At 42.2% G+C, this 11,990-nt stretch overlaps 1 protein-coding gene across 2 annotated transcripts in view; it reads left to right on the top strand.

The window, feature by feature from the left end:
* The first annotated feature begins 744 nt into the window (after window positions 1-744).
* The window catches only part of aldh18a1 (aldehyde dehydrogenase 18 family, member A1), a 44,657-nt gene continuing 33,411 nt past the window's right edge, over window positions 745-11,990 (top strand). For both annotated transcript variants that reach the window (XM_083635487.1, XM_083635486.1), the window contains exons 1-4: window positions 745-948; window positions 1,318-1,396; window positions 3,536-3,687; window positions 6,395-6,544. In XM_083635487.1, coding sequence (XP_083491613.1) covers window positions 1,339-1,396; window positions 3,536-3,687; window positions 6,395-6,544 — 360 coding nt within the window. In that variant the 5' untranslated portion in view covers window positions 745-948; window positions 1,318-1,338. The remainder of the gene's footprint in view (window positions 949-1,317; window positions 1,397-3,535; window positions 3,688-6,394; window positions 6,545-11,990) is intronic.

Here is an 11,990-nt window from a genome sequence, read left to right as displayed (position 1 = left end):
GTTTCAGGTAACCTCGCGTCACTCTGGGATTCGGCATGTGTGGGAACGGAACGCCCACAAAATGTTAAACGGCTGGCGTGCGAGTGGGGTAAAACCGCCGATATATCTTATGGGCTGACTCACCAAAAGACGTGCTGCGGCTCTAAACTACATGTTTGGGGGTTCTAGAGCAGAACACAAGACGTCTGCTCAGATGTGAGTTTACTGCGGTGGTTGAATCCCCGATCGTGTCTGCCTGGGCTGGGCTATCAGCTAAATTCTAACTTTGTTGAATGGATAGAACGGGGGATTTACCCCACCCTGACCACGCCCCCAGCCAGGCTGAGCAGCTAACCCAGCGTATATTGTGGGCGTTCCTAGAGCCTGTATGGGCGTTCCCAGACGTGCCGACTGTCTCTATGGGCGTGCCGTGTACTTAGGGGGCGTGCTCTGTATGGGGCGTGCGCTCTGTACTAGCTACCACCACTAGCTAGCGCGAGCGGCTAACTTCGTGAATGCAGGACATGCAAAGGCATAATTAATGACACAGGAAACAACGCCTGAGCTTTCCCTGCGGAAAGGACATTTTGTAATTGAATGTGGAGCGGTAGGCTACTGGGCATTACACCTGACTGTATGTATGACCTGGTATAACCTCGCCTCGCGTCGTCACCAGGCACTTCTCGGCGAAGACCCGGTATGACTCGTACCGAAACTTCCATTTACGAGTCGTGAAATGACGTTTGAGCAAACCGGACAAGCGTGCTACACAACTGCAAGCTGCGATGGCAGTTTCATCAGCATCCGTTCGGAGGTGGAGCTCGTGTCTACGAGCCGAGCCCACCGGCTGGAAGCATACAGACTGCTGCTTCTCTTCTGCCAAACAAGATGGACATGAAGACCTGACCCAACAATAGAAGCCATTGCACAGGATAAATAACACACACTGGAACTTGAAGAACATTTTTAGTAAGAATAATACACGTTATTTATTTATTTATTTTACCAGTGAACCACTTAGCTTAGCGGCTATCTAGCTAGATAGTTAGCCAATACTTTTAGCTGTACATGTAGCCTACGACGTTAATGGATAAAATATAGTAAGCACTAGAGATATCCTTCAGCCAGATGTGCTATTTACAGATAGATACTTCATGTTTGTTTTTTCATGGAAGTAGATTTAACAACAGTTTTTGACCTAGAACTATTCTGACGCGAAATCCATGCCTGTATGGAGTTTTCTGGCCTATTACTGTAAGATGACTTGTTGCTTCACACCTCTCTATGTCTTTCATCTCTCTCTCTCTCTCTCTCTATCTCTCTCTCATTGTCCACTAGTTGTTACACGTGGGACTGACCATGCTGGTGATGCGGATGCTGTCCCTGTGCTCCAGGCTCACCAGACCACTGACACAAGGCAAGCCATGCTAGATTGGCATGAATATGTATCACATGTATAACCTGGTTGTCGTGCAGCCAGATGTGCTATTTACAGATAGATAATCAGTGTTTGTTTTTTCATGGAAATTGATTAAAAAAAAATCTCTTTAACACGTTGACATAATCAATACAGTCTGGTCAGGCTGGAGGTGGTGAAGTCCATGCCTCTATGGAGTTTTCTGACCTATTAGGCTACTGTAAGGATGACTTGTTGCTTCACACCTCTCTCTCTCTGTCTACCTCTCTCTCTGTCTCTCTCCCTCTCATGCGCTTCATTGCTCCAGTGGGATGTGTGTTGTCAGCACTGGGGTTTCAGCTTGTTGTGCTGATGTGGCAGTTTGCAGGCTGTGATTTCCTGTTTCCCAGGTTACAGCAGGATTTAGGGGAGGGCTCAATCATGTCATCAATGAAACAGGAGCCCAGCAAAACATGCACGTTTGCACAACAATTGTCTGTTATGTCCACTGACCTACATGACATCATGTCTTGTGTCTCGTTTTGGCACAAGATCCATAGAATAGTGTGCATTAATTTGCATGTACCATGTTTGTGTGTGTGTGTGTGTGTGTGTGTGTGTGTGTGTGTGTGTGTGTGTGTGTGTGTGTGTGTCACTGGTGGTTAGCCTAATCCTATTTTTATGCCTCCGCCGGCGATAGCCAGGCCGGAGGCATTATGGATCCGGGTTGTCCGTCCATACGTACGTCCGTCCGTTCGTTAACGCGATATCTCAGGAATGCCTTGATGGAATTTCATCAAATTTGCCTTCAAACATCACCTTGGACTCAAGCATGAACTGATTAGATTTTGGTGGTCAAAGGTCAAGATCACTTTGACCTCTCGAACGGCATTTTCAAGCTTGTTAACGCGATATCTCAGGAATGCCTTGACGGAGTTTCATCAAATTTGCCTCAAACATCGACTTGGACTCAAGGATGAACTGATTAGATTTTTGCGGCCAAAGGTCAAGATCACTGTGACCTCACAAATGCCATTCCCAAGTTTGTTAAAGCGATATCTCAAGAACGGCTTGATGGAATTTCTTCCAATTTGGCTCAAACGTCGACTTGGGCGCAAGGATGAACAGATTACATTTTGATGATCAAAGGTCAAAGGTCAAGGTCACTATGACCTCTCCAACGCCATTTTCAAGCTTGTTAACGCTATATCTCAGGACGGAATTTCATCAAATTTCCCTCAAACATTAACTTGGCCTCAAGGATGAACTGATTACATTTTGGTGGTCAAAGTTCAAGGTCACTGACCTCACGAACGCCATTCCCAAGTTCGTTAACGCGATATCTCAAGAACGGCTTGATGGAACTTCTTCTGATTTGACTCAAACATCGACTTGCACTCAAGGATAAACTGATTAGACTTTGATAGGTAAAGGTCAAAGTTCAAGGTCACTGTGACCTCACACACCCAATTTCCAAGCTCTGTAACGCAACATCTCAGGAGCGCCTTGATGGAATTTCTTCCAATTTGCCTCAAATGGCGATTTGGACTCAAGAATGAACTAATGGCGGAGGCATAATTCCGCGGTGCGGTCGTTCTAGTTTGTTTTTTCAAGCACAATTTGGAATCAGTGTGTCAGTGCACGGTGTCACGCAATATGATTTGGCTTTGTTTATTTTGTTGGATTGGTAGTTTTTCACTCTCAAATTGACTCACTAATATTTCATGGACCAACAATCTGTGACAGTGTGTTTACAGTGTCTTTCGTGGTTGTAAATGGAATGAATTTTCAGTCATGGTAACTAAGATTATGCGTACAGTATAATAAGTGGAAAATATAAGAAATCTCTGCTGTGCTAAAACAAATTCAGTTATGTTTTATAGGTTAGAGCAGGGGTCAGCAACCTATGGCATGGGTGCCACCTCTGGCACACGAAGGGTTAACCATTGGCACGGCAATGGACAGAAGCAATAAGTGCACAATTGAGAGTTTTTGTAGAAATGTCAAATGACCTACTTTACAGCCATTTGCAATTGCATGGCATGTTATTTATGTTCAATTAAAAACTCCCACAGGTGCACTAGTGGGTGAGAAAATGAGTTGCCCGCATTAAGCAGTGGGGTAACGTCAGAGGGTAACTTAAATTCTGCCCCTACACAGTTCCCCTGGGAAGGGGCCATGGCAGCTGCTTTGCCCACCGTGGTGGGCTGCGTCAGGCTAAGAGGATCGTGGTGAAGCTGGGCAGTGCAGTGGTCACCCGTGGCGATGAATGCGGCCTGGCGCTGGGGAGGCTGGCCTCCATTGTGGAGCAGGTGAGCGAATTACCAGGAACTATTGCAAAAAAATGCGAATATATCAAATAATCTCGAGGTTGTGTGATATGCAAAGTCATAAAGTTGCAGGCTTAATGCTTCTATGCTATTCTCCCACAAGTTTGTATTTAGGCTGTATATTAACAATGAAATTAGCCAAATAGTAAGTGAAAACATTAAAGGGATACCAGGAAATGTTTTACCTGGGTCCAGACCTTTGACTCCGCCCATTCCACTGACTTGAGTTTTGGCTGCTTCTGGTCTGTCATCGTGATATGCAACAGCCAGAGTCGTCTATATAGAAGAGTCGCGACATCTCCATTCACTCCAATGGACCAGTTTTTTACTCTCAAGAGTTCCAGGAAGTAAGGTCCTGGATTAAGCAGCACTGTCGAGTTGTAGCAAAATGGACAGTTTGTGTTGAGCTTTGAAAGTTTTTTTTTAATCAAATTGTACATTATCAGCTTTATTTTAGAATTCAAAAGTAGCACGAGACCCCTTCCTGGCTGTTCATTGGCTGATAATGAGTCACGCATTTGGTCCTCCGCTGACGCCACTCTCTCTAAATTGCTCTGGCAACAGCTATTTCCTCGGTTGAACAAACGATTAACCAATCAGCGCTGAGGGGGAAGCGGTTGCCAAGTGTGCCGAGGAGTAATACTAACAATGTGTTGACCAGGGTCCGTGTAAGCGTTTGTTTTTTATGCCTCCGCCGGCGATAGCCAGGCCGGAGGCATTATGGATCCGGGTTGTCCGTCCGTACGTACGGCTGTCCGTACGTCCGTACGATGTTTGTTAACGCGATATCTGAGGAACGCCTGGACGGAATTTCATCAGATTCGCCTTAAACATTCACTTAGGCTCAAGGATGATCTGATTAGATTTTGGTGGTCAAAGGTCAAAGGTCAAGGTCACTGTGACCTCTCGAACGCCATTTTCACGCTTGTTAACGCGATATCTCAGGAATGCCTTGACGGAATTTAATCAAACTTGTCTCAAACATCGACTTGGACTCAAGGATGAACTGATTAGATTTTGGTGGGCAAAGGTCAAAGGTCAAGGTCACTGTGACCTCTTGAACGCCATTTTCAAGCTTGTTAACGCGATATCTGAGGAACGCCTGGATGGAATTTCATCAAATTTGCCTCAAACATCGACTTAGACTCAAGGATGATCTGATTAGATTTTGGTGGTCAAAGGTCAAAGCTCAAGGTCACTGTGACCTCTCGAACGCCATTTTCACGCTTGTTAACGCGATATCTCAGGAATGCCTTGACGGAATTTAATCAAACTTGTCTCAAACATCGACTTGGACTCAAGGATGAACTGATTAGATTTTGGTGGTCAAAGGTCAAAGGTCAAGGTCACTGTGACCTCTCCAACGCCATTTTCAAGCTTGTTAACGCGATATCTCAGGAATGCCTTGATGGAATTTAATCAAACTTGTCTCAAACATCGACTTGGACTCAAGGATGAATTGATTAGATTTTGGTGGGCAAAGGTCAAAGGTCAAGGTCACTGTGACCTCTCAAACGCCATTTTCCAGCTTGTTAACGCGATATCTCATGAATACCTTGACGGAATTTCATCAAATTTGCCTCAAACATCTACTTAGACTCAAGGATGAACTGATTCGATTTTGGTGGTCAAAAGTCAAAGGTCAAGGTGAGCTCTCGAACGCCATTTTCAAGCTTGTTAACGCGATATCTCAGGAATGCCTTGACGGAATTTAATCAAACTTTTCTCAAATATCGACTTGGACTCAAGGATGAACTGATTACATTTTGGTGGTCAAAGTTCAAGGTCACTGTGACCTCTCACACACCCAATTTCCAAGCTCTGTAACGCAACATCACAGGAGCGCCTTGATGGAATCTCTTCCAATTTGCCTCAAATGGCGATTTGGACTCCAGAATCAACTAATGGCGGAGGCATAAGTCCGCGTTGCGGTCGTTCTAGTTTGTTTTGTTTTTAATGGAAATGAGAAAATGGAAATACCATGGTTATTTCGTATTTTCAAAATTAAACCAAAAACGGACCCGGTCACCATAGATAAGATAAATGCTGCTCCTGGATTATCTAACGTTAGATTCAGGCGGATACATTGGTCTCTTTTGATTGGTTAGGGAACATGGAATTCCTCTGGGGGAATCCCCTTATGGAAATAGCTTAGACAGGGGGCAATCTCAAACTAGAAGATGGAAAGTGTAACGAGTTGACAAAGGACATTTTAAATGTTAGGTATACAATTATCCCCCCCCCCCCCCCCACACACACACACACACACAATGGAGAAAAAAGTTTCCACATTCATAATTTGATTTTAGCTGATATAAAGTCATAGTAATAAAGAATAGTCCATTCAAAGCCTTGAGAAGATTTGCATCAAAGTTCATGATATGGAAACTCATAAACTGATATTATTTTCCTCATTCATTCTTTGGCCTGATAACCGACTTGACAGAAGTACTGCAGTTCATGTTGATCTGTGAGACGGCTCACAATCGTGACTATTCATAAGAATACTAGTAGACCAAGGAGACTGCTAACATAGAAGACTTAGCTGCAGTATCCAGCATCATCAATTAACTTGTCTTGCTGCTTGCCGTCTGGAAAGTTGGAAAAGCAGAAGCTTTGCTCACTCTGGACAGAGAAAATAAATATCCCTAATGTGGCCAGGTGAGCTAACTGGTTGTGTGTTGTCCAGGTGGCCATGCTGCAGAGCCAGGGCAGGGAGATGATGATCGTCACCAGTGGAGCAGTCGCCTTTGGCAAGCAAAGGCTGAGACACGAGATCCTGCTGTCCCAGAGTGTCCGGCAGGCCCTGCACTCTGGACATAATCAGCTCAAAGACATGGTAATATGAACAGAGACTTACTGCTAACAGTTTGAGGTCCAGGGCCACACACAGTTTGAGGTCCAGGGCCACACACGTTGTTTGACTGTGTAGTCTCCAGAGTTGCACCATATAGTTCACATAAAGACTGTGTAGTCTCCAGAGTTGCACCATATAGTTCACGTAAATAGCGCCCTCCCCCCAGCTCCCTTCATCATGCCGCCTGCTCTCACAGCAACTCCTTGTCGCGCTCACCACTGCAAGCTGGCTAAAGATATTATTATGTAATATTATTGTCGCGCTCACCACTGGAAGCTGGCTAAAGATATTATTATGTAATATTATTGTCGCGCTCACCACTGGAAGCTGGCTAAAGATATTATTATGTAATATTATTGTCGCGCTCACCACTGGAAGGAAGCTGGCTAAAGATATTATTATGTAATATTATTGTCGCGCTCACCACTGGAAGGAAGCTGGCTAAAGATATTATTATGTAATATTATTGTTGCGCTCACCACTGGAAGGAAGCTGGCTAAAGATATTATTATGTAATATTATTGTCGCGCGCACCACTGGAAGCTGGCTAAAGATATTATTATGTAATATTATTGTCGCGCTCACCACTGGAAGCTGGCTAAAGATATTATTATGTAATATTATTGTCGCGCTCACCACTGGAAGGAAGCTGGCTAAAGATATTATTATGTAATATTATTGTCGCGCGCACCACTGGAAGCTGGCTAAAGATATTATTATGTAATATTATTGTCGCGTGCACCACTGGAAGCTGGCTAAAGATATTATTATGTAATATTATTGTCGCGCGCACCACTGGAAGCTGGCTAAAGATATTATTATGTAATATTATTGTCGCGCTCACCACTGGAAGGAAGCTGGCTAAAGATATTATTATGTAATATTATTGTTGCGCTCACCACTGGAAGCTGGCTAAAGATATTATTATGTAATATTATTGTCGCGCTCACCACTGGAAGCTGGCTAAAGATATTATTATGTAATATTATTGTCGCGCTCACCACTGGAAGCTGGCTAAAGATATTATTATGTAATATTATTGTCGCGCTCACCACTGGAAGCTGGCTAAAGATATTATTATGTAATATTATTGTCGCGTGCACCACTGGAAGCTGGCTAAAGATATTATTATGTAATATTATTGTCGCGCGCACCACTGGAAGCTGGCTAAAGATATTATTATGTAATATTATTGTCGCGCGCACCACTGGAAGCTGGCTAAAGATATTATTATGTAATATTATTGTCGCGCTCACCACTGGAAGCTGGCTAAAGATATTATTATGTAATATTATTGTCGCGCTCACCACTGGAAGCTGGCTAAAGATATTATTATGTAATATTATTGTCGCGCTCACCACTGGAAGCTGGCTAAAGATATTATTATGTAATATTATTGTCGCGCTCACCACTGGAAGGAAGCTGGCTAAAGATATTATTATGTAATATTATTGTCGCGCGCACCACTGGAAGCTGGCTAAAGATATTATTATGTAATATTATTGTCGCGTGCACCACTGGAAGCTGGCTAAAGATATTATTATGTAATATTATTGTCGCGCGCACCACTGGAAGCTGGCTAAAGATATTATTATGTAATATTATTGTCGCGCTCACCACTGGAAGGAAGCTGGCTAAAGATATTATTATGTAATATTATTGTCGCGCTCACCACTGGAAGCTGGCTAAAGATATTATTATGTAATATTATTGTCGCGCTCACCACTGGAAGCTGGCTAAAGATATTATTATGTAATATTATTGTCGCGCTCACCACTGGAAGCTGGCTAAAGATATTATTATGTAATATTATTGTCGCGCTCACCACTGGAAGCTGGCTAAAGATATTATTATGTAATATTATTGTCGCGTGCACCACTGGAAGCTGGCTAAAGATATTATTATGTAATATTATTGCCGCGCGCACCACTGGAAGCTGGCTAAAGATATTATTATGTAATATTATTGTCGCGCGCACCACTGGAAGCTGGCTAAAGATATTATTATGTAATATTATTGTCGCGCTCACCACTGGAAGCTGGCTAAAGATATTATTATGTAATATTATTGTCGCGCGCACCACTGGAAGCTGGCTAAAGATATTATTATGTAATATTATTGTCGCGCGCACCACTGGAAGCTGGCTAAAGATATTATTATGTAATATTATCTTCAAAAAAGCAGGCAGCCAAGGCACTCTTCCAAAGGTTAAAAAAGCTTTAATATAAAATGCTTAGTAGGGCTGGGTATCGCCACTGACTTCCCGATACGATACGATTCCGATACACAAGGTCCCAAGTCGATACGATTTCCTATACGATACGATTTGATATCAATATTTTAGTTACATACCAGTTTTGCTTTGATAATGGAAGATATTCTCAAAGAACTAATGCTGTAAATTGTACAAGGAACCCTCTAACCTGGTGCCTTATTAAAAAATATTAATATTTACATTAAGAATCGACCATAAAGCAAGCAGTTACATCATGTAATTCTTTTGTATTTAAACATGACCAACATAGTCATTCAACATCTTATCTTTCTTTACAGTCTTCTGTCTCTTTCTTTACAGTCTTCTGTGAGAAGCCAAACAAATTTAGATTTCCACTATACAACAGAATCATTGAACAGCAGCATGTTGTAAACAGTGTTTCATAAAGTATAAATGCTTTGTAAATAAAATAAAATAAAATAAAATACAGCTCATGAACATTTCCAGTTCACAAACATTATAGTGCAAACAGATTTGAGGTCTGTACATCTGGCTCATGGTGCATGCACAATGCACATGTAGCCTATAGTATTTATGTTTTTGTTTCAACTACAAACATAAATAAACGTCAACTTGAAACTATGTTCTAACTACCACACACAGCATATAATATTATAGCCTATGTTTATTTAAAAAAAAACTTTTTTTTTTTTTTTGTAAAATGCATTTTAACACATTCACTGCCAGACGTTTTTTTTTTACTGTAGTTAGCTTCTGCCAGAGGGGTTTTTTGAGGATTCTGGCTCATCTTTCAAGACCCGAGGATTCTTTTCTGCTAAGATTTTGTGAACACACAATATCTCAAAAGAACTAATAGAATGTGTGCTTTCTCTGTCTAAAAGAGTTAGTTTGTAGAGTTAGTAGTTATGTAAGCATTAGCAGTTGAATACAGCATGGTTTCAGCGTCAGAAAAATTATTCAGAGATAAACGGCTTTTTGTGAAATTCGATAGAACAGTCACTTTAACCATTCATTTTTGGCTCTCTCTCTCTCTCTCCCTCCCCCTCTCGCTCTCTCTCTCTCTCTCTCTCCCTCCCTCTCGCTCTCCCTCCCTCTCTCTCTCTCTCTCTCTCCCTCCCTCTCGCTCTCCCTCCCTCTCTCTCTCTCTCCCGGAGACGCACTAGGTTTAATCCTAGTGAGAGGGGGAGAGGGAGAGAGAGAGAGAGAGAGAGAGGGAGGGAGGGAGAGAGAGAGAGAGAGAGAGAGAGGGAGAGAGCGAGAGGGAGAGTTGCTTCCAACTCCTCCCTCCGTGGGCGTTCTTCTTGGCTGCAGCGGCCGTCACAAGTTTGTCACCAGTCTCACTGCTTTGCTGCTGCTGTCCTGTGCCTGTCTGCGCGGCCGCTGTTTGAGGAAGTCTGGATGGACTCGCTCGCTTCTTGGAGTTTTGGTTGAGAGAAGCTTTTGCGATTCTGGTCATATTTATGCTGCGTGTTTCAAAGTGTGTTCCACCTGTAATCTATTATGCAAATTTGCAATCCCGCATCGCCAGCAATCAGCGCGAAAACGAAAGCGTTTTCCCCCATCCATTTTCATGAGAATGGCTGCTTTTTGCTTGCCTTCCTCTAGTCAGGAGGGCACTGTCGCCACTTAGTGGCTCGGTGGAATGGGTTGTAAACGTTTTTTTTTTTTTTTTGTGTTTTAATGTTTAATTACCATATGTAAGGTGTTGGCTGTTTGAGGAAGCTCCCATTTATTAACATTTCAACAAAACAACATAACACAACACCACCTGTGTTGTTATTTACAGTGCACACAGTGTCATACAGTGTCATACAGTGTCATACAGTGTGGTGAAAAGAGGGCAAGAGAGGAAATTAAAACAGAAGTGGATTTATAGTTAGAAAGAGTGCTAAAAAAGAGTTTTTTTTTTTTTTTTTTTTTTTTTTTTTTTTTTTTTTAATCCATAGATAAGCCGCACCGTTATATAAGCCGCAGGGGCCAAAAAAGGCCAAAAAACGGGAAAAAAGGTGCGGCTTATAGTCCCGAATTTACGGTAATACGTCATTGGCAGTCAACCGTTGGATTATTTTTGACGTATTAATACGTCATTGGCAGTGAACGTGTTAAAAGATCGATACTGGGATTTATGTATCGATACTTGTTCCTTCACATGAATATCGATTCAATATCGATATATCGATTTTTTTAACCCAGCCCTAATGCTTAGTTCATAATAGAACAATAAAAACTTGCCAACATGTACATGGGCCTTCGTCAGGGTACGACGAAGTGCCCTGACGAACTAAGCTGATGAACTAAGCATTTTATATTAAAGCTTTTTTAACCTTTGGAAGAGTGCCTTGGCTGCCTGCTTTGGTGATGATTTTCTCCCATATACCAAAGAGCACCTTCCTTCAGCTACTTTTTAACTTCCAAGAACGCCGCTGCCCTCCTGCTTTGTTTCATTGATATGTAATATTATCTCCTCTTTTAACCATCCTCTGCATCCCCCATAGGGCTGTCACTTTTCATTTGAAATTCGAATGCAACTTCGAATGTGGGGGAGGAGTTTGTGTTCGATATGTAAATTGACTGTTCGATTTTTTTTTTTTTTTTTTTTTTAATGAACCAAAATTAACCAACTGCTGCTTGCTGGTAATGTTAATCCCATGTCAGAAAAAGTCTCCAGATTTGTCGCGTTGGTCTCTTCTGAGAAAGATTGTCTCCAGGGTCTGAAAAGTTGTCTCGAGTTGGATGCAGCCAAGTTTGTGAGGCAGTGTTGTGACTGTGAGCGTCCAAGCAAGTTTCTTGACCCATGTGGTAGGCTATAAACTTAGATTTGCAACTGTTCGTTTTTAGTCATTTCAAGTACCGTAAATTCCGGACTATAAGACGCACCGGTCTATAAGCCGCAGCACCAAAATTGACTATTTTTTTCTTCTATAAGCCGCACCGGACTATAAGCCGCGGGTGTTTTGATGTTTAATTACCATATGAAAGGGTTCTGCACAGAGAGGAATGTCGGGAAAGAGATCGCTGTTTGGGGAAGCTCCCATTTATTTTCAACAAAACAAGCATTACGGTAGGGTAGGCTATAGGCTATAAGAAGTAGGGATGGGCATCGAATTTCGAATTTTCGAATAATCGTTGTTATTATCAAGGTCGACTTTTATTATTGAAATTCGAAATTCGATTTTTTTTTTTTTTTTTTTT

Source organism: Poromitra crassiceps (assembly GCF_964638095.1).
Source record: "Poromitra crassiceps genome assembly, chromosome: 4".
NCBI lineage: Eukaryota > Metazoa > Chordata > Actinopteri > Beryciformes > Melamphaidae > Poromitra > Poromitra crassiceps.
This window is presented reverse-complemented; position numbering and strand designations above follow the sequence as displayed.